This window comes from Bombus vancouverensis, chromosome 13 (genome assembly GCF_051014615.1).
Source record: "Bombus vancouverensis nearcticus chromosome 13, iyBomVanc1_principal, whole genome shotgun sequence".
NCBI classification, from domain to species: domain Eukaryota; kingdom Metazoa; phylum Arthropoda; class Insecta; order Hymenoptera; family Apidae; genus Bombus; species Bombus vancouverensis.
In genome coordinates, this window is record NC_134923.1 from 13,202,746 (window position 1) to 13,226,853 (window position 24,108).

General features: G+C 40.6%; 1 protein-coding gene across 1 annotated transcript in view; it reads left to right on the forward strand.

The window, feature by feature from the left end:
• Positions 1 to 23,897, forward strand: part of LOC117161729 (octopamine receptor beta-1R) — a 58,049-nt gene extending 34,152 nt beyond the window's left edge. The window contains exons 3-4 of the mRNA XM_076623777.1: positions 7,517 to 7,738; positions 16,376 to 23,897. Of these exons, the coding sequence (XP_076479892.1) occupies positions 7,517 to 7,738; positions 16,376 to 16,682 (529 nt within the window). The 3' untranslated portion in view covers positions 16,683 to 23,897. The remainder of the gene's footprint in view (positions 1 to 7,516; positions 7,739 to 16,375) is intronic.
• The last annotated feature ends 211 nt before the right edge of the window (positions 23,898 to 24,108 follow it).

Genomic DNA, 24,108 nt, shown 5'->3' on the forward strand with positions numbered 1-24,108 from the left:
CTCTCTTACTCTCAACTTTGGCTATCCAATTGTGGCCTCGATCTAAAGGATTATTACTTACTTCGTTGCTCTCGTTTCTCTGTCTTTTCCACTGCCTTCGCTGCCTCCATTGCCTCCGATGATCGTCCTAGTTTGCAAAGACGTATGCAGCAGACACTCGCAGATCGAATAAATTGCGTTTCCGTAACGCTTGAGTATCGATGGATCGGCCGCTGGCTGTATCTTCCCAGTCCATTGGGAATCCGTTGCGACATCGATCAACTCGGAGATATTTGCAAATTGTTTCTTTCAAGCGTATATCTTTCGTAAGCGTAATTAAAAGTGTTTAAACGAACTTTATACCGACCAATTTCCCTCGTATAAGAGAATTTCTTCGGAAAATAAGAATGTCGTTGGATCGGAGAAAATATAGAGCGACGGTACATTTCTACCAGTATAATTGACACGTCGTGCAAGCCCTACTCGTTGCTAGGGATAGGACAATTATTTCGAATTTACGAGTTTGTTTCTTCGAACGGCAGGTGCTTTGCTCGGAACATTGTGCAGGGAAACGAGGCAATAGGATAGGTCGTAGGATATGTTGCGTAGAGAGCAAGTCTCTGGCAGATTTCTGTTGGATTTTTTATGTTTCTACCTACGGTTGCCCATCGTCTGAAAGCATCTGCGATGGGCAAGGGATTCCGTGCAGCATTCGCGCGGTAAATCTATCTATAAACTTGGTACATCGTAAAATACAGACATCATAAAATCTTAAACCGTTAACGCATTTTTAGAAGATTTATGGATATCGCATTTCAAGCGTGACACATTGGAAATTTTAATTCTACTGTTTGCACCTTGAATATTTTGAATTGGTTTATTGTAATCATAGATTAGAGTGGCTCGCAGGGACGATAGCGACAAAAATTGATTCGAAACGAAGGAAAAACATCCGAAAATTAGGTCCTTTGCGAATCAGGCAAAAAGCTTGGGTCTATCTTCGAAGCTTCGAAACTCCCAACTTCTCGATCACAGCATCTAGCTTTCGTTTGAAACATTGGAAAAGTCAATCTTTTCTTATCAAAATTTCGAATCGACGCAGCTCCATGCTGCGATATAAAGTATAATCAGTCGGACTTTACGAGAGCTACCAAAGCCCTGCGGATCTTTCGTAGCCGAGGTGCTAATTGAGTTTGAAAGTACCAACCGTTCGAAAGCTTCCAGGCAACGTGCTCAACCGACTTGGAAACTTTTCCCTCTTGGCTATCGATCGACCCTGCTTCGAAAATTCATCGAAGCTTACGCGTAGAACGCTAATCAAACTGCCCTTAAAAATGTCGAGTGTACCCGGGAACTTGGGCAGTTGGTTTAACTTTGGAAAGTTAGTAGTTATATGGCACCCTTGGGCTTTCTGGTAATCGGTAGACCACGGATATCGATCGCGAATTTTTTATCTTATTTAAATCTAGTTAAAATATTTCCACCAGATTCTTTTGCAAGCAACAAGGATACTACCATATAACCTGAGATTGCTCAGATTCGTTTCGTGGAAACAAGCCGTACACGTATATTTCGAAGGAAATATTCCTGTATTTCATTGCTTCGGAACAAGGTTAAGACTGCGATGGTGGCACGTAAAGTATGAGAAAAAGTTTGCTCAAAGAATTCAACGTTTCTGCTCGACCTGTTAATTAATTTCGATTAACGCAGAGAAGTAGCAAGTCGTAGCGATTCGTAACGTTGATGGAATTAGTTTGAAAAGTTTCGCCGGTAATTTAACGAGTTTTACCGTAGCGAGCATCAAAAATTCACCAGGTAACTTGTTTGACTTGAAAAGTTCAAGAGTGCTTCTCTCGAGGCAAACGATTCTTTCCTCTTTTTCCTCTTGGCTTTCCTGATACAAGGCACTGCTGTCGTTTTTATTTTCGTCCTCCACGAACATCGATCGGCATCCGTTTCTTTCCTGAAAAACCTGAAAAAAAAAATCCTGAAAAACCAGCGACATTGCCATTACATTGCCGATATAGTAACCACATTATCATTCTCACAATCTGTCTTAATCTTGTAATGTTATAACCGGAAATCACGAAACTATGTATAATCTTACGATAATCGTACGAAAGAAAACTGCATTTACTACCTAAGTATCGTCGTCGTTCCGAGCAAAATGTTTAAAGGTTGAAAACATCGAAACGTTAAAAATATACATTCCTTGAAATTGTTTCTCCGTTTTCCGGCTTACGTGTTTACGCTTAACTCGGACGTAAGGAAGAAGATGGTCGATGGGTTGATCCGGATCGCGAACCGTCGTTACGTTTCAGCAAGCCGAAAATTCTATCTTCAAGCGATTCTTCGTGTCGTCGGATCTTATTTCTTTCACGAAAGTACGATAATATTCCCGTCGCGTCTAACTCGCAAAGTCTAAACTCGCAAAATAGTTTTCTAGCCTATCGTACGAAAAGACGTTTTGAAGAATTTTTATACCTTTTTTTTTTTTTTTATCAATCCACGATGTGCAAATCTCGCAGTTAGCTACATCGCTCGAATTTAACAACGATTCGCTTTGTTTCACTGTATTTTACTTACGATGGTTACAGACCCGAGAAAACGTCATCCAAAGTAACGCTAAAAACTTACAATTTCGAATAATTTCGTTTCGAAGGTTTGAAATAAAATAGCAAATAATCTTAGACTTTATAAAGTTTTAATTAGTTTATAAAGGTTTAATTAGTCTCGAATAATAAACGTATTATAGGCCTCAAATATGTACTGAAATAATTGCCGGAGAAAGCATTTTCTTGTTTGAATAAACTAACACACATCCTTCTTTATATGGTTCACTTTATTAAATAACGCCCACGCCTGCATGATTATTAATTGGACGATGATTGGTCGGTATTACACGATCCACTCCATGAAATAAAGTTAATTGCTCGTTAGACGGAGAAAAGTCCGATCGAATCGAACAACTGGAAATTCCTCTGGAAAATATATGGGCCGACGGAGGCGTAAAATTCCAAACGTATCGACGTTTATTATACAGAAAGCTAATACCAATGCAAAGAAATTACTCGCAGATTCCAACGACTCTTACTTTCATCGAGATTCTTCGCTTTCAAGCATTCGCTACGACAATTCGTCGTAGCACGAAATTTTCAAAATGTCCCCAAGTAAGAGATAGAGGATAAGAACGATCGCGTTCTATCGATCGGTGAACTGTGTAACTTTCATATAATAATTACGCCGGTACTCGTTTCGCACGATCGAGTTTTCAACGTTTAACTCGAGACAGAGAAGACAGTGGGTTATCGATTTGAAAATGAATATCAGCTGTTCGCTATGATAACGAATAATTGGCGAAGTCAAGGTTGCGCTATATAAAGGACGGATCCGTGCATTTATAGGATAATCGAGAATACTTGAGTAAAAATGCATTGTGCCGGCATAGTGGTCGATATACGCCACTCGAACGGTTTCTCGGATAACGTTGGAAATTCACCGCATTCTGTAAATTTTCGATAGGATCGGCGAACTGGGTAACCGTAAGCTCTCCAGACATTTTATTTATGCATTCAGGCATTAATTCGACTTTGTTCGTTAGAACCAAAGTGGTTATTCCTCTGAACACGCTCGCGCTAGCGTCATTAAAATTAATCTTATCTACTTGTAATAGCGTGTCATATAATTTTCACATATACTTAAACTCGACACTAATTTTCTGCCATTACATTTTCGCATAAATAAATTCACCTATGTCCATCGATACGTCTAAATCAATTACTTCAATTGCATTAAAAAATATTTAAACGTTCTAATGTTTTCACCACGAATAAAATCGAGGAGAAAAGTTTTCAACGAGATCCAAGTACTCGAACGTTTTAAAAAACAGTTTTCTCCAAACTATCTTTACGTTTTCCTGGGCGTTGCGCGTTCTTTTCTAAAAGAATGCTTCGATTTAAAAACCTAGAACCCTAAACAGATAAAAAGGTATCTCGGAATCACGTTGTTTCTATCGTCATTTTATGCCATTCGGCAAACATTCGGCAAACATTCGGCAGAAGTGTTTGCGAATGATTCGATCGCTGCTATATCTATGCGACGCGAGTGCAGGGGGAAAGAATGGACCAGAGATCGATCGGCGCGTAAACATCGAGTAGTAGGAGCCAGTTTATAGTCGGACGGTACGGCCATGATTTGTAAATTAAACGCGAGAATTTTCTATCCTATTTCCGATTTTCCTTCCTATCCTTTCCTTTCCTTCCTTTCGACGATCGTCGAATCGTTTTACGCATAAACGAGAAGAAACTTTCGATATTTTTCATGCAATCACTCGTCATATTATAGATTTGGTTGCCTAATAAAACGTATCTGATCCTGAGCGACGATAAAAGATTCGTCTCGACCTTTTTATCCCAAAATTTAACATAAACGCATAAATACCTAATAAGTGCGATACAGTCTATCGACTATCGACGAAACGATGATACGCACGCTCGAGATTATTACAACTATGTAACCACGCTTGGTTCTCTATAACGCAACGGTATTCTATAAATTGTATAAACGAGCTAAGACTTTTATTTTACCATCTCGATGCACGGCCGACACGACGCAAGAGAAAGCAATTTTTCCATCTTCGTGGAACACTTTGCGTTTTTAACGCAGTAACTCGATTATTTCCGCCACGAGGCGACGCAGGCAGCCCTTATCTACGGCAAAAATGGAGAATAATGCAATTAAGAACGAACCTACTTCCTCTGCCATGCTAAATCCATAAAAATGCAAATATTTACATTTTCATTCTGTCATCAAATGAAATTAATCATAAAATACGAACGAAATAGAGAGAAGAAAGGTTTTTGGCCTATTTTTATCTAAATTATAATGCGCACCGTGTAATACGTATACCGTGTCATCTACCTTGTCGCTTCGAATTGATAACGAACGAAGGAAGAGGAATAATCTAATTGCAGATCTATTAACGTTAAATAACGAACGTTAAATTAACGATTAATAATATCGATTGACCTATTTCACACGAATAACTCGATATAATTACTACCGTCGTTATTACGTTTGATTCGCGATGCTGCGATACTTCAAACAGGATACGATTCACCGGCAAACTAATTACTCCACTGTTTCCTATACCTTGTAAAAAGAAGAAGGTCACGAAAGAAAAAGGAGGAAGAAAAAAAGAGAAACTCATTGCGTTATGTCACCTTTGACGAAGGAAAACGAGATGAAACGCCAAGAACCATCGAGAACGCAATCATGGCAACTTTTATTAGGATCTTGGAAGATTACTTTCAGATCTCGATTGGAAACTTTCGCCTTTCATCCGAATCTTCTCTCGATTTCCCTTGCCACGTGGATTGGCTCGCCAGCAACGCGCTTTTCCATAGATGCTCTTGGAAAAAAGTTTCAAGCCGGAGAAACAGTATCGAATTAACCGGCGATTCCTGGACCATCGACCGACGTCTTTCCAACGAGGGTCGGAACTATGCTTCGAAGTTGATCGGATCGGCGTTCGATCGAATCGCGATTATTTGAATTTTTAGTACGCCGATGAAACTTTTATCGTTTTGGTATCAGCTGTCAAAACTAGCACGAAGGAGAACTTGCGAACGAAAAATTCTTCCAAGACGTTCGACGGTATCTCTCGACGAATAACAATGTCAGCACCAACGTTACCAGCTCGATTTGCTCGAAACAAGCTGTGCCGGGCAGTTGAAAAAAATAAGCGTAAAGGTGAGAAAGCGACAGTGGTCGAGCTTATCGAAATTCTTGGAATTCTTCGAACAAACGTCCGTGAATATATCCGCTATTATTACCCGATTAAGCGCCGATTACTTAAAATAATACCTTATTACAAATACTACAAATTTTATTACAAATTTCTCCAACAAATGTTTCCAGCGCAAGAGTAACTAAGCTTTTGCTAATCGCCACTGTACGTCAAATTCGGATTTCATCCGAAAACTAAATCATCGACCATTGTACTCAACGTTTTAGTCTGTCGTCGGAACGAGGTCCATCGGTCGAACGACTCGAAATACGATCGAAAGATTCGTCCTCGACTTTAACGACGTTAAAGTTTAGCAGAGTCTGCGGTAGCTCAGCCAGGACACAGAGGGCTCTTTACCGATTGCAATTCCGATTTGCACGCGCCTTTGGCTCTGCATGTTCGAGGATTTCCACGGAGAGCAAAATCAGATCTGTTTGCAAGGCATAGCGAGTGCTTTGCCGGTCAAAGGAAAAATTAAATCTGCAGCCAGCCTCTCCGACGTCTCTGCTTTCTAATTCCACTTCAAAGGAGCGCCGACCATATTACTCGAACGAAAAAGCTTTCAGATCGATAGGACGACTTTTATTGTACAAAAGCAAACGCTGTTCTATCGTGTCCGGCCGATCTGATCCCTCGAGATCGCAGATGCGAAGGAAAGATCTTATTTATTCGCGGATGTTCGAGTTTCAGGGGAGAAACGATAATAAAAGTTTCCAGGATTTGCTTTAACGCGATATTCGGGGGTCGCATCTTCCAGCGGTTTTAGTTTTATTGAAAATCATCGATAATCGATCGAATTTTCAGTATTCGCGAACTTTCCAGCAACGTTCGCTTACCAATCAAATCTTCTGATCGAAACTGCACAAAGCTCTAGGAAACTCGTCGTCTTTTCAATATTTTTCTCTCAACTTTGCAAACGTAACGTACAGCGAACTAGCGTCGAATTACAACGAAACGATAATTTTATTTATTCGCTTAGAGAAATATTCGTTTAAGAGTATCGTACGAAAGATCGGTATAAAGTTACCGCGAGTATCTGAATTTTCACTTTGAATATCTGACAGATTTGCACGCATCGAGCAAGCTTTCGTTTTTCGTTGTGGAAATAATTGTCGAAACGCGTTAGAATGTTAGAGGAAGATCGATCGAAGAAGAAGCGCGATCGAGAAACGATGGCGCGGAGAGAAAAAGTAGTGGAGCAGCGGAAACAATGCGCGTCAGTGACAATGGAACGTCTATAGACGGACGCGCTTCGTATCAGCTGTAACGGTGCCTATTCTTCTCGGCAACTTCAGATACGCGTATTATCTGGAAAATAGCCCGGCGAAAGTCGCTCGGCCGAGATAATGCCTCAAAAGGACAACACTCGCACGTTTAGCGATACTTTATTTAACGTCTTTTGCCAACAAAATACCATATTCGTAGCTAGGAAATTGCAAATACGTATAATTACGTTTTCAATGTACGGTAGACGACGAAGGTGTTTGAACACTTGTGCAAACCATTCGCGAATATTAGGAATATTACGCGTGTTATATAAAACACGTTTGAAAATTTCATCAGGACTATAGCGATTATATGAGTAAGCCTTTTGAAACGAGTCTAAAGATGTATATATAAGCTACGAGGAGTCTATTTTTATTCAGAGGGAATACTTTTAACGCTTAAAATAGCTACGCATTGTTCCCTTATTTTATTTTCCAGACTTGCGTATCAACAGAAATATGAAGTTGGGACGTTTGGTTGCAGGAGCAAAGTGGCGGCAGCGCTCTTAAACAAACATCTGCAGATCAATGGGATTTCGGCCGGTTTGACCACGCTGCCAACTGTGGATCAATCGTCGCCGGATCCACAACCAGAAGATCCACCGATCACCAGCAGCAGCAAAATGAGAAGGGAACGAAAGGCAGCGAGAACGTTGGGAATCATCGTGTCAGCGTTTCTGGCTTGTTGGCTTCCCTTCTTCCTCTGGTAAATTTCTCGTTCTTCCCTCGCGCCATTGTCGAAAATTGTTCGGTCTTGCTGTCACGTTCGTTTATTTATCGCAGAGAACTGCGATATATTCGCGTCGTTACACGCGTTACGATCGAGTTACGTGGCGGCAAGAACATTCTTACCAAAGACGTGTTACGATGAAACGCCAGACACCCATGTCCCATCCAACAACACCTTCTCTAACTTTTCCATACTTTTCAAGCGGCAAAAACCCTGATTCTGTCCACCAGCGGTTTCCTTGCTATTCCTTACTATTCCTTATTATTCCTTATTATTCCTGATCCAGTCAAGTTCGTTTTAACGAGATCCAAGGAAACACGATCCAAGTTAAGCCGACTTCCTGCTAATTGGCAAAACTCATTCGAATATATTAAGACGAGCATTAAACGTCCGCGTGGTCTAAAAGGACTTTGAAACTACGATAGCTCCATCGAATTAACCAGAGTACGATTACGATCGCGATCAATTATATCTTTTCCCTTTTTCCTTCCTACGGTTCTAAATTTTTCTTCGATCGAGAAAACGAAAAAAAAGGAAGGAGAAGAAGAAGAAGAAGAAGAGTATGAAGAGGAAGAAGAAAAAGAAAAGGAAGAAGAAGAAGAAGAAGAAGAAGAGGAAGAAGAAGGAGAAAAGAAAGAAAAATCACGATACGATAAGAAAAGTAGGGTACGATGAAAGAATATTCCATTTGAAAGCCGTACGTACCTTCTGAATATAGATGATAAATTCGCGATGTCTTGCATAAATCAAATGACATTGCGTTGATTTAACTTAATCGATATTAGTCGGCATGATTAACGTTATTAATATTTTTAAATAATCATAAGGCATGATAACGCGACGTCAAGTTTGACGCGTGATCGGTCGACGATGTACCGAACTTTAAATTTGTAAAACTCTCGTAAAAGACGCGAAACGTGACTTGTCGCGTTCTTCGTTTACGGCCTTGTGGCTACTGTATAACCTGACGGTTACGTCATTAAAAATATTCCCAGTAAAAGAATATCGAATTAAAAATACGCGGAACACGACCACCGATTAGGGATATCGCGATTTTTCCTCACATCGATTCTACATTTTTGTCTGTAAAAATGAATTTTCCACCTCGCTTGATCAAGATAAATGTTTTTTAAGCGGATGTAGCGGATATTTTCTTTTATTTTTGTTCGATATTCGAACGACTATGCGTTTTACGATATGAAAATAAAATAATGACTCGTTAAATGGTTAAAAACGAGCGTGTTTCACCGTGTTTCAATAGAATTTTGCAAAAGGTGATATTCATTTAACTTTATTCACAGTCGACTGCGGATGTGCGTGAAATCTTTTGCGCGACAAATTCAGTCTTTGCCCCTTTAATATCACGGTAAAGCTAATCGATATTACCCCCCTCTAATATCGATCGAACAAAATTGGTCTTCGTTAATTTGGAAATGCATTTTTACGCTTGCCAATGCAACACTACTCGAAATACCAGAGCTCTCTTACATGACTGAATTAATATTGCTGCTTCAACTTGACAAGTCACACGCGAATTCCGCGATACTGAAAGTAAATTCATTGTTAAATTTATTTCTTATATAGACTGGTAATAAACTAAGTACAGTTGCCCGAGTAAATCGTACGAATCATAGAACATTGTCGATGGTCTCGTTTCACGGATTTTAAAATTCAACATTTTCAAAGAAAGTGCATATAAAGTGTCTATAATTTACAACTGCTAACTTGCCAATTCGCTGATTTTAATTGATTTTTAATGATTGTAGTATTTAGACAACTCGATAGTTAATTTGCAACTCTCGTCACCACGGATTCAACGCTCTCTCTCTCTCTCTGACACGCACCACACTGTTTGACTTCTCGATTCACACTCTCTGGCTTCTCCACTGACACTCACTGTTCTAGCATCCCATTGTCTTTTCTCAGGCCTACCACGCACGTGTTCCGCAACCGTTCGTGGCCAGGGTTACGTAGGCCTTTTCCACGATACTAAACGATGATTCATTGCACGAGAGAACCCAGGCGAAATAAACAAAGCGGATTTTTTCTATATCTAAAGTACAGTATCTTCAACTATATGCATGAAAACACAAATTTGGACATTATTATAACCGTACAAAATGTTTGTGTCCTTTTCCTCCATTTATTTATAATATATTCCAGTAACATCGCGAGACTTTATCATTTCGACTCGTCACCCGCGATAGAAACCTGGATTTCTTTTCTATTTCGCATTGCGCTAGATCGAGTATATTACGAATATTAAATTATAACTAACTAGGAGATAGTCGCAAGGCGTAATGTTCACCGTTTACCCATATTTGATCTGCAATAAACTCGGCGATTAAAAACCGGAAACGATCACCAGAATCGTTTTTACAAGCCAAACTTTCCCGTTTTCCTACCCGAAGAATCCCGAAGAATCGCATTTCCTCGGAAATTCTATTCCATCCCTGAACTTTCGCTCGAACGCCCTGAAAACGCTACTTTAAAATAGACCAAGGTAAAAAGTAGGTGCTTGCGATTCAGTGGAATTTCGATGGGCTAGGCCCTCGTTTGCTCGAACGCTTTCGATATTGCGGTGCATCCCAAAATTCCTAAAAGCTTGGTGACGCGACCACCAGCCGGGGCTTGAGAAAGGCACTGGCAGCACCCGATCGATAACGTCTCCAGCGTAAAAGAATCTCAATTAGTTCGCACGCGGCGTTTCCTACCGTTCCTAAACCGAGAACGAACACTTTCGAGTAGATTCGAACTTGTGTTCTACGAGTACTCGAAGAAACGAAGAAAGTACTGCCAAATACTTCTATACTTGACGCGTTAATTTAACTATTTACAGCAAAACTGGACGGAATCGAATTACATCGGATAGTCGAACGCCTAAAACTGTGCGTCTCGATCTTCTTCTTCATCTTCTCATCTATCCTCCCAATCCTCCCAAAGTGACGAATTACCAAATTTCTTTTTCCAATTACCAATTCACCGGTCGTTTCCGTTGTTACGAACGCTTCTGATTCACCACCTATCGCTGTTTTCACTGCTCTTCCATTTCCCTTTAATTCTTTCGATAATTTCTTCCTTACTTACGTGTGTATATATCTATATATATACACACACAGAGAGCATAATACGGTTAAGTAGGTATATCTGGAATATTTGGTTTTTTTTCGCTCTCCGATATCGCTGGAATAAGAGGTGTCCGAAATGGCAAAGTTTCGCGGTAACGTTTTTACCTCGCTGGTAATTAGGAAACTAATTTACGCAACGAAGATTCTAATGTCCAGTAGTCCAGGTAGTGTTTGTCACGACCACTTTGCCAGCCTGACTACGACGCTATCCTCTCATCGCCTAGAACGGTCAGTATCCTAGACCACGTACGATACACGCACGCATATCGCCGTTGAATTCTCGGCCCAAGAACCGTCGCGTCAACCGCCGTGCGTACGTCACGAATAATTTCTCCAGCACGCATACCGGCCACGTTTCGACACAACGCCGGAAATGTCGCAGCGATGCTGACAAATGTATTCTGGCCTGTTATCCACGGCACGTACCAGCCGCCAGATCTGCCGGTCCCTTTGTTTATCGAATTTTCATTCGAAAGCTCTATTGTTATGCGCGTTCCCGTTCTCCGTGCTACTGTTCGAGCTCTCTTTGGATTTGTCAGAGTGTAGCTTTCAACCGGAGAGAGGCGGAAGAGACGCTGTTTCTAGAACGAACGTAATGGCACGATCTTTCGTAGGCGGTTTTTATCCCGTCGTTGTATATAGTTTTTGCGTGATCTCGACGCAACGGCTTGTACTTAGTCTTTTTCCCTGTGTAATTGAAAAACAAACGTCAGAAAGAAAAAGGCGATACGTAGCACAATTGGCAATAAATATTCACGATAGACTCAGCTTCCAAGTGGCAGCTACTTCAGCTCGGATAAGGTGTTTTTAACCTTTCTATCGGTTTCGCGAGTTATTCTTACATTCTGCGATCAAAGTGGTAATTCGTGTTCTCGAATTGTTCCCAATGAATACTCGATTTCAGATTCGATCGGTTCGATGTCCTCGACAAATTCGCCAGATCTAATACGGTCGTATCACTGGCAACCTCTTAAAAATACTATAGTACCATATACCATGATACTTAGTTTTAGCGCACTTGCTGGTCACATTACATTGACGAGTTAACAGTAGCTATTTACTACGAGCAATCGTATATTACTATTTAAGGAAACACATACAAAGTGCTTCTTTTTCTTCCAAATAAAAACATATATCGAAATACTAATAATAATCACTTCCTCGGTCTTCCTTAATCAAGACAAATCGATCACTCGGATACGAAATAAAAGCGACATATCGTCCCGTCGTTAATTGTTCGATGAATCATGCGGATCTTACTTGATTATCGAGAAACGCTATAGCAGGTATCGCACCTATCGAAAGAAATAATAGAAACGACTCGAGCAACGCAACAAGTGACTGCGATAAAATTAGATAAAGTTCATTCGATCGCAAGAAAAAGTATTGGGTTGACGACTAAGTGATTTTGTCAATACCAACTAATAACAAAAGCCGCGATCGCTTAGTTGCCAGCCCAATAAAATTCCTATTTTCACCAACTTTGCCAAATGGACGATAAATTGGCAAATACTCGAAGACGTACACGAAGAAGTTAATTATATCAAATAATTGTACAGAATAAATCTATTCCGCGGTTTCAACTATTTCCAAGAATTGCTAGAATCGCAAACAAGCGACCAACTATCGGCGCGATGTGAAAACAAGACGCTCAAGGATATAAGGCAACAAGGCATTTAAACGTTATCGTATAAATGGAACAAGCTACGCGATATTTAAATCATCCTCTCTCGTACAAAAGAAGTACAGAGATGTCCGAATATTAACAGCCGTTTCGCGTATTCAGCCGACAGGAGGAAACGAAGAATCGTCCCGATTTTCCGGCCCATGCGACCATTTTCTTCCTACGAATCGCAATTTCCACGGCAAACGTTCATTTCCCCGGTGTTTTCAGCTGTCTCGTCGAATCGACGAAAGTTATCGCGTTGGTTTCTTGTCTGCTTGCCTCCGGCTACGCTCGTCTCGACCCTCTCCGTCCGACTTGTCTCCTACCTATGCAACGTTTTTCTTCGCGCCACTTTGTTTCCAGTTTCTCGCTTCGCCTAATGGAAAACGTTCGTTCTCGTTTCGTGGAAACGACGAAACTTTTTCGTAATCGTCGCCGATAGAAATCAAACGAGATTTAAGCCTGTCTCTCTCGAGAAGAAAATCCACTGCGACGTTCCGCTGGTTTTACACCGTCTTTCGACAAAGAAAACTGTGAATTCGTTTCGAGCGACAATTTCGTATTTCGCGAACGATGCGGTTAGTTTCATCGGCGGTGGAAAGACGCACTCGTGCTCTTTCAGCGTGAATCGTATTTCTACGAATCGTATATTAACTTAAGGAAAGACGAAAATCGATAATTGCATGCTTTTAGTCAGCCAAGTTAGTTGAAGCTGTTTATCGAGCAGGAAACGAAATTCTTCGATTCTTTTTTATCGATTTTATCGCACACGCGGATTTCATCGACTGCTGCGAAAAACGGAGAAAAGAAAAAATGGAGCAGCTGCGAGTCGATGTTGCAGCAACTGGAGCGCCAAACTCCGGACATTCGACTCGGGTCCGTTGATTCCTCGACGGTGTCGGGGTAAACGGGTGAAAAGCGTACAGCGGCTGGACGAGTTAATAAAGCGAAACGTACACGGTCTGACAAGTTGGCTGAGTGTTGGCGAAATCGCGGCATTTTCCTGTCGACCCCGTTCCACGGCAGCAGCGTTCTTTCAGCCTTCTCTCATCCGCGTCCTTTCTCCGTTTCTTTCATCCATCCGCTCCGCTCCTCGTCTGCAACCGCGAAATAATTCCGTGCCGCGCCTTTCTTTCCAAAGCTCGACGAGCCCCACGGATTTCTCAACTGCTCCTCTACGGCCTTTTCATCGGAATTTTACAACTCGACGATTCTTCGTTATCGATCATCAGCGTGCCACGGTTACGATCGAACGATTCGACGACTCGAATCGCTAAAAATACGATACAACGTAGATAAACGTAATAGTTTGTAATTTATTTACGCGTATTAATTATATCGTGTTTGCGCGTGGTTGAAGCCCTCGATCAAAAACCCTAAGCCGTCGTTTCGAAATCAGAAGGCTTTCGATACAGTTCTTCCTTTTTTACAGCACGATGACTTAAACGTGGATGCTCGCGTATATTTAGACTTTTAAGGCAATAAAGAAGTATATAAGCGAATACAAATACTTTGCTTTAAATATCATTTGCAGAGTAATAAATGTTAGAATTTAATCTTGGAATTAGGATTAATATTCTGTGGAAGACACAATGTTTATGTTGAAATAATATAATGTGATATTTATTAAACAATTATTTCGAGAGTTATAAATGTGCGTTCTGGAACGTAGACAGTTGGCCAGTTATTCACAGACTAACTGCCTTAGTGACCTGTGGCGCTTGTAAAGATTTTGAACCCCCACTCTCTATAATGAGTGTGACCTGAGTAGATGCTGTGTAACGTCACGTGCCACGGAACTTTCTAGCAGCTTCTCGATACAAAGCGCTACGCTGTCAAGGCGCGACACCGACGTGCCCAACGTTCCATCCATATCCTTACGTTTCTTCCGCCGAGTTCTCGGAAGAGCATGCACGCGCCAGCCGCCGCGGTACATCTAACGAACGTACGCTAGTGGGGATGGCGCTGGGCAACGAATGGAAGAATCTGTACGATCAAACACTCTATCCGCATGCGACTGATATCGTTGTATTCCAACAATAAATAATCCATCTTCTTGTCACATATGCAGATCGATAAGGCGGCGATTTCGTCGAAGCATCGAACAAGGTGCTCGAAGATCTTGTTACTGGGGCTACGAAGGCTTGTTACTGAGAGCGCGAGCACTCGACGAATAGAATCGAAAGAAAAAGGAAGAAAGGGGATGAAAAGCTGACGATTCCGAGAGATTGGAAAAGTTCTTGAAGCTCTCTCTCTCTCTCTCGTAGAGCCTCATTGAGTGTCACGGAGAAGAAGTCGTTTAACGAGCAAATCTTTTTTTCTTCGCTGACTAAAAGAAACCCCGAAGCATAAAAGCCATCCCCCTCGAATGTGCATCGAGATCGCTAGAAGTATCTCACTTTGAATTCAAATTACGGCTGATATCGAACGCGCTCGAAAATTCCCAGCCGAAATCGATATGCCAGTTTATCCGTATTTCCTATAATTTTGCTTATATTTTGTAAACAAGCGAAAATGCTTACGCGACTAAACTACGTCTGCAACCAAGCCAAGCAGATTCGATCGGTCGTAACATTTCCATGCGCGCTTGGTTGCCCTTGCATTCGTAAGATCGATACATCAATCGTGTGCACCACCTTAGCTACAGTCCGAGTTAAAATTAAACAACAAAGGGTGAAGGTCAATTGTTTTTCCAAGCAACTGGTCGGACTTTTCCCTAGGAGAGAATCGAACCGAGCTCGCGTTCACTGTCTGTGCATGTTAACGGTCTAATCGTCTGGAAACTTTTCCTTTCTCTACGCTTTCTCGTCATAGCCGTTGTTATTGGCTCTTTCTCTCCCCTTATCATCACGTAATCTATGACATAACGCCGACTGAAAGCCAAGGATGGTTACGTATGTACGCCTATTATGTCTATTCGTCATATTCATTCAACCAAGATAAACGCAGAAACGTTCGTTTATTTTTCATTCGATATTCCATTTCTTTTACTAACCCTTACGAGTTCCAATATCCTATAGATTACCATGTTCATTGTGTTTCTTACTTTGCGTTGTTCGTTTTACGAAAGTGTAAACAATTTCTTCCTAACGATAACGCTTAACCGCGCGACAGATTTTTAACCAAAAACAGGGTCATCTTTTTTCTTTTCTAAATTCCATGCCGTTCTCTCTCTCTCTCTCTCTCTCTCTCTCTCTCTCTCTCTTTATGAAACAGAAAATTATATCGATACGCGACAAAAGCAAAGATACTGCAGAAAATGACACGTTCGTCCCACTCGTCGATATGATTCAAAAGTAACAAACGAACGAAAAGAAGGAAGAAAATAACATCAACACGAATTTACAGGAGATTGCACCGAGGTACGATTCAACGAGGACGAATGAAACGTAGCTTCTCGTAAATTTTAACTTGGTTGAGTAATCAAACTCTCTGCCGAGTCTGTGCAGACACACTCGTGTGTGGCACGTTTAAAAAGAACGCCACTGTGACGACCGACTACGCCCGAGAGAAAAACTTTCGCGAACATGCAAACCGTCTCGACTCTTATATTCCGGCTATTCCATCGAGCTAGACGTCTGGCGAATTCGCAAGAAGATCGACACAATAAAGTCACAGGGACGACGAATTTCGAAAAAATGAGAAAGAACATTCCACGTTTTGCCTCTTTTCCATCTTCCTCGTATTTGTAAAGATACAACATTACCCTCCGTATCTCGTATTTCGTTTCTCGGCAAGGCAAACTCTGCAAAAATCCACCGATCACAATTACGTACTGAAATCTCACGCGTAATTATTCGTTTTTTCTTTTGTCAACAGGTACGTCATCACGTCTCTGTGCGACAGCTGCGAAAGCAGCGATTCGGTGGTTGCAGCGGTGTTTTGGGTGGGTTACTTTAACAGCGCGCTGAATCCGCTCATCTACGCCTACTTCAACCGGGATTTCCGGGCCGCCTTCAGGAAGACCCTCGAAAGCTGTTGCGTGGCGATCGGGCCGGTTCGCGATCTGCGCCAAGCCCATCGGAAGCAGGATCTGGTGCACAGTAACGCGTCTTCGGAACTACACGTTAACAATCAGCTGAGAGCCAGCGAGATGACCAATGTGCACATCGAGGCGTGCATTTGATTTTCCAACCGTTCCTCCAACGTTCGTGTCTCAACGATCTCCTGAACTGGAAAAAATCGTTTCGAATCCGACCCATTTTCGACTGAAACGCCGATCGTGCCAATCACCAGCCACGACAGCCGAGTAGCAGCATCTCGCTGGCCAATTAACACGGCCAGCACGCGACGCTCGTTCGCCGATTAAACGATGGAAGAACGCGCAAGACCTTTCTTCGATCGACGATTAACGGTCGAAGGGCAACGAAAGCTCGGCGAAGCTCGAGCGCGTACCTTGATCCGCCGATCGATAGAAAAGCGCCAGTCTAGAGATAACTTTTTAGCGTAAATCTGGGAAATTCGGTGTATCGTAGTGGATTTTGAAAACGTTTCTATGTTACGAGCCTATTTTCAAGAACGAAAAGGGCTACTAGGAGATTTATACCGTCGATACGTCGTGATCAAAGTTTCCACTCCGATCGAAGATCGCTCGAACACCGTGTTAGACATGCTGCTACGTTTTCTTCGCGTTTTAGTTGGGCTTCAGGGTGCCGTGGACACGAGTAAAACCGAACGCTACTATGCCAGAGTACGAAAGACGGAATATTTGAAATAAATCTATTTCTAAGCTCGAAACGGCACGTAAAGGTGCAAGTGGTGGAAATGGTTTGCCAATCTGTTCGATTTTCTATCGTTATTCGCAGTAATAAGTGAAATATCGTTATCGAGAAGTTAACTACGAACGAAGAAGCGTCCTGAAAGGAAATCTTCAATACGGTCAACCTATTTTAACCTATTTTAAGACACACTGTCGTCTATTTCCACTGCGTGGCGGTTTATCAAGTCCATAAATAAGGCTGCTGCCCCCGAGCAGATGGATGATCTGATTTCAGTAATACTTTAAGATTGGCCCGATAGATAGAGGCCGCGCGAGTTCGTTCTCGCTTCGTTCCACTTTCTCCGACGAATTTTATCGAGTCACTTGCTTCTTTTCAGCCAGAGTTTCCTACTCCTAGATGTGAAATTTCGACGAAAAATCAAAGTTCTTGTACAAAAGTTTTTGTTCACAGACGAGCGACCGATGTCGAGTCAGCCAGCGATCGTTTAATCTATCGACGAATGTGTGTAAACGGGCATCGTCTTTTTCTGCTTTTGAGCTAAACAACTTTTTCAACCTAAACGAGTAAGTGGTAAAGTTGGACGAGTCAATAGGTTGTTTTTACTTACGGTGAAAAGTATATTTTAATTTATCAAAGAATGGACATGGATGATTCAATTGTTTCGAGCGATCGATGAAACTCTGCTGTCGGTCGCGCGATGAATTTCTTAAAGCCAGGCGGAAGCTGGGAATGTCGTCGGTGAACGTCGCGTTCGAGCATGAAAATTACCTCGATGCTGACGCCGGCGATCAAAGGATAAACAACGCGCGAGGAACGCGACCAAACTTGAAAGAAACAAAGGTTATTTCGTTGTCCAACGTGGATAAAGATCGGAAAATGACGTTCAATCGTCGTAAATAGCGACTACGTTCGATAAACGATACGTTAATCGTTCAAGTTGGAAAATTTGAGCGTTCTTATCTCTTATAAAAGAAAAAGCTGTTTCTCTTTTTAGTTCCAAGTTCGTACCCCAAACTCGAGTCTTGCATATTTTCATTTCTGGCACAAAAGTAATACTACGATGAATTTCCAATAAAAAAAAAAAAAAAAAAAAAAATGTCCGATATAAGGAAATTCCAAAATTACGTAGTTTGATAAATGTTTAAGTTGCATAAAATTTGCAATGGTTTGAAATAGTCTGTGAGTAGCGTAAATATCTGCTATGAGAACGATTAGACTGTCAACGTAGTACGAATGCATACAGCTGTTACGATCAAATCAGTGTACACTGTGTATACCGTTTCTGTTTCAAAGGAAATAGGACAGAATAGATAGAACGTTCGGATAATCGAATGTTCGAACTGTGCTGTATTCGGATAACAGAGGTTTTACTGGCGTGCGAAGGTGTGCGCGAAATCCAAATCGTTTGGACCCGAATGAAGTCGAGTAGACACTGTTGGTTTCGTCGAAAATTGAGAGTATCCGAATCGAGGCCGATAACCGACTCCTTTAACGACGAGAGAAGCGATATCTCGTGTTACTATATGTTACTGGAATTAGTCACCAGCTGTTTATGACGAAAGAGAATTTAGTAGCGTTTCTGTGAGCGAAAACACGAAAAAAAAAGCGTAGCGAGGAAAAAACAGATAAAGTATATTTCTCGAGGTTGTTTCTTCTCTAGTTTCGACGTCGCTTCGGCGTCAAAGGCCAATTAGCAACGCTGTTTAAAAGTACGATTTCTGGCAGAACTTTGTTTTGGATATAAATCGAGCGAGGTTTATTAAATTCTCGTCCGAATTGAACGCACTGTTCGAATCGAGAGGCAAGAAAGTTAAAAGCGGGACACGGTTCGTTGAGATACGGAAAACGGAACAGCGAAAAGTATAAAACGAACTCTTATTAACAAATTATTTCACGAAATAAATGGAAATAAATCGAAATAAATTTGAAAGTTTGTGCGAAATCACGAATAGAAATGTCTACGTATAAATTAGGTAAATCAGGTTTCTTTAAACGGTACTTGCAACAAGTACGCGTGTACGGATTTTCATTTCGAATTCGAGAGTAAAATATGTCGAAACTACGATTGCTAATTGCTACGATTACTAACCCATCAAGGACCATGGTTGCATTAACGCGATACGTTGATAAATTTGCCATCTTTCTTCCGTTCGTCTAAATTACCGAATTCTACGTTTCGACGTTGTACGTAGGAAAGAACAGCAGATTAGACAATTAGAAAAGGGCAATTAGGCGGGCAATTTCGTTGAAATAGGATCGTTAGTTTGTAGAATTCTTTCGAATATTTTCTTATCTCATTCTCAGTACGATATTATGGATGTTTGCGGACGACAAAAAATATCTTTACATGGTATTTGTCGCGGGGCAGGGAGATTGGATGAACAAACGACCTGTAGATTATCGATCGTGCGAATGGTATTCACGAGCTTTCATTTCATTGCGTTCTATTCAAACAAATTTAGGAAATTAATGGAGTGCAACGCTCGTTCAGGGAGAATACGATTCCGAACTTTGACATTTGGAGCGGATATCCGTTTCGTTCTGGCCATCATTTTACAATCAACAGAGTTTTCTCGACTTTCGTTCGTTCACGGTTTAATTAAACGGTAGTCATTGGTAATTTTCACGATAATATCAGTCTCGATTGGTTTTCCGAAAGGATCTATTTCCAATCTAGCGTTTCTATTAATTTTCATTTTCTCCGCGTTGCACCATTCTAATTATTTGGAGAAAGAGTTGTTTTCCAGGCAAATTTTCATTTATTCCGACTTTCGTTTAAACCTCGAACCTCAATATTTCCATCTTGCCTTTATTTTAGCAAGCAAGAAAGATTTGCAAGATTTTAAGAAGCCTATAAAGCCTATAAAATCGAAAAGATAAAAAGAAGAAGATCGAAATCGTCGAACCTGACAATTCCACTTGCAATCTTACGATCAACTTGCTTCTTTTCCATTTCATTTTTAATTCGATAAAACGCTTCTCTGTAACCACGAGCAGTGCGTTAAAATGCAACAAATTTCGAAGATACGAAGAAATTTCGTGTCCACGAGATCCTAGGCCACTCGCGTTTAAACCGATTTCGATACCATGTAAATCGTTACGTACGTAATATCTGACAGACGAAGCGACGTCCGATTACTTCGATTGGTCGAAATTTCGATTCCCAAGGAAGCCTGAGAAGCCCGTAAAGCACGTACTTGCTTCCTCTTTTTCTATTTTCACACTGGAAATCTAATGTAGCGTTTTACCTTGTAGAATTCTTGTATTCTTGCTATTCTTTTATTACCAATTTTCCACGTATCCTCTATTACTACTATTTAACAATTTCACACGAAAAATTGGCAAATTTTGAAACAGCTAATGATCAGCTGGTGCAAAAGCCAACATATACAGGATGTCTTCAATGTTTCCACGACAATCGCGGTATCGTAAGCTACACGTGTAAATAAGGAAAATTTCCTATAAATGGTTAATTAGCTCGTATCGCGTTGATCGAAATATAAACGAAAATTTGTTTTCAGGCTCACGGATATTAATAACATGAAATATGGTAGATTGCTTAAAACGTATATTTACCTTTCTGTCACAAAGGACGACGCGCAACTATCAAATATCGCAAATATCAAATTACTTTACATGGCGAGGTCGCGATGCGCAGACCTATTTGGAAATTTATATAACAATTCGTAACATTCGCATATTCTAAATGTATATATTGCCAAGACCATTGAAATCGTGGAAATCAGCGAGCTTAGCGACGCAATCTCGATCGCGGAACAATCATTAACCTGTAAGTGTGGCGCGGCGATTTCATCATTTCGGCTAACGTAGCTCGAAGCAATCGACGAAGCAATCGACGAAGCGATCGACGAATCGATCGATAAATCAAACGGTAGAGTATGTGACCCTTGAGCCATGTACGACAAACAAATCCCTGGCTCGTGATAAATATCTCGAGAGAGAACTCTGGTACTTTTGTTAGAACGGTAGCGTTTCCGGCGATCGTTTACCCATGTGTGTCGAGATTCGCCGCTTCCAATCCCTTCGAATTTCATCGTACAGCGTTTCGATGTACCTAGCTGTTAGTCGACGCGAAACAAATTCGCAAACTGTCGTCGCAAAATTACGATGAGCTTGTTTTGCTTAATTTTGTAACTTCAAATAAATGGTAAATGGAAATGATCTTTCGTTGCTGGAATGGTATATGGTATATTGGAATATATTTCATCGACTCACCGATCTCGTTTACTCTGTCGTTACGATACTTTGGCGCTGCAAAATTATCGCAGGTAAAAAGATCGAACAATCTTTCTCGAACGTTTGAATTTTATGGCCAGTTTCTATGCATTTTCGCGGCACAAAATATCCCATAAATCCATAAAACTTCGCCGTCTATTTATACTTTTAAGCTGCATACTTGAAAGCGTTTTGATGAATTTCTGCAGAATTTTTTACACGTTTGAAAGCACGCGCAAGTCATGCGAAATCTAAACGGTATACTAACCGCTACTTTTAGTAGGTTTAGTATTAGCAAGGCGCATCTGAAAACAAGAATTGCTTCGGTCCAAAGATATAATATCGAAAAGCCGATAATTAAACAGTCGGCTTTGCGCGATATAAGATTCGTTTACCGTAAGTATTGCGGTAATATAGTCGTCTCGGAAAGTAAGGTAACGCTCGCGCTAAAAGCTTAAACCTTTTTTACTTCACAGCACACTGAATTAACGAACTCGATCGATCGATTAGCTGTCCTATCGCGTAAGAAAAACCGAAACGACGTGATCTTCGTAGCACCAGTGAAATCAACCTAAACTCTCTTTCTTCGACATTGTATATTATCAACATATCGTTATTCGGACGCTATTTATTTGGCCGTAAGTAATATTAGGACATTGGCAGATATTTCTTTCACTTTCTAGTTTAGATAACCTAGACCTACCTACCTATTACGATTAATCCAATGTAAAATACTCGATAAAATAGAATTTGTTAGAGTTGTTCGATAAATGTAGCGAATAGATGCCCTAATATCTATAGCCAACGGCGTACGTAATTTCCTATTTAAAGGATGATTAAACCGGCTGTGCTACGTTCCACCATACGTAATCTGTGATATTTATTTGAAGAATTTAATCCCTTGTTTTGTATGTAATATCGGTATATGTACATATATCAGGAGACACGTTCGTCCGCACGAATCATGCTTTCGATTTAATAAAGGCAGATTATATTTGTAGATTAGTAGACTAGTCTGAATTTTCAATTCACTTTTCATTCTTCCCACCGAGGATCATCGAGTACAAATCGCCCATAGTATTACAATATTTGACATCCAACAACCTGTTACGGTAGTCCGATTACCCAAATTCGTAAATTGGCCGAATCTTCGAATAAAGGAATATTTATTTTTCTAAGAACTAATCGGCGTATTAATAACCGAATTAATCTCCATCCAATCGATACTAGCTATTTCCTATCGGTACGTTTAAGAAAATCAAAATTCAACGATCTTTTATTTGTCAGAAAATTTGTTTCTCTTGCTAATTTTCAACTTGTTGCCGTTGTTGCATAATAAATTACGCCGTTTTCCGTTGGAACTTTGTCTCATTCGGTTTAAAAGTCACGCAAAGTTTCTCCCGTAAAGTTCTGTTCTCGTAAAATTCTCGTAAAACACCATGTTGTTTAGCTTCAACCTGTTGTTCGCGTCAGCGATTTGCTAATATTCTTAATATCGACTCTATCTTGTATCGCTTTTATCTTTTATCTTTCGCTATGAATACGAACTTGGTCAAACTATGCAAAATAGCAACAGCACCGGAATTTTATAGAATCAAAATCGACCACCGTAGAACAATTCCAAAAAAAAGAAAAAAGAAAAAAGAAAAACAGTGTCGATTAGACCATTTTGTCTTGAAAGAAATTTATTACGCAACAGCATAACGTTTATACGAAAACATTCGTTTTAAAGCGTATCCTCTATTTCGTGTTTCTATGAGTAAACAGCCACATGGTTAAAGGGTCGAAACACGGTCAATTCGTTTTACAGTATCGCGTTATCCACCGATCAATCGAGATGTAACGCGACTGCGACTTGTCAAGTATCGATATTACCAGAAAATTCCTCGCAGAAATCGATGAATCGTCGCTTAAACGTTAATCAAATGAAACCAAGACTCGGTAAATAACGATCGGAAACGGAGGAAAGAAACAGGAAAGAAAGAAAGAAAAAGAAAAAGAACAGGATGTTCGAGTATGCAAACGACAATAGCGGTCAAGAACGATTATTTTATTAGTTCGATTCGATTAATTAGATAATTGTTAATCGTAATTGGTACTCGTGCGGTGTTAAGGTGAGACGCGGTGAATGACGATGGTGACGATGAAAGTACGAAAGAGCGTGTGACGTTGTTTCATCCTGTTTTCTTGTAGCGGCGGATGATGTTATGTACGCGTGTGTATGCGTGTGTGTGCGTGTGTGTGCGTGTGTATATACACGTATATATAGGAGAAAAATATGTATACAAATATATGTACGTATAAATATATCAGATGGTCGTTTGAAACAGAATGTGCCGAGCTACGAGCTTAGGGCATTGATAATAAAATTTTAAGAAAAGTTATCCGTGGCTTTGTTTATTCGTCCATATGCGAATAATAAGAAGAAAACGACGAGCGTTAACGATCTTAATATAGCACGTTTTATAATCAGAAAGCAAGACGGTAAAACTTTCATATCGTAGAAAGTTCGAAAGTAAAATTTCCACGTCGAATGTAGAACACGTAGGTAGGTATAATTTTCTCGTTACTTACGAATGATTTCGATCGAAGTAA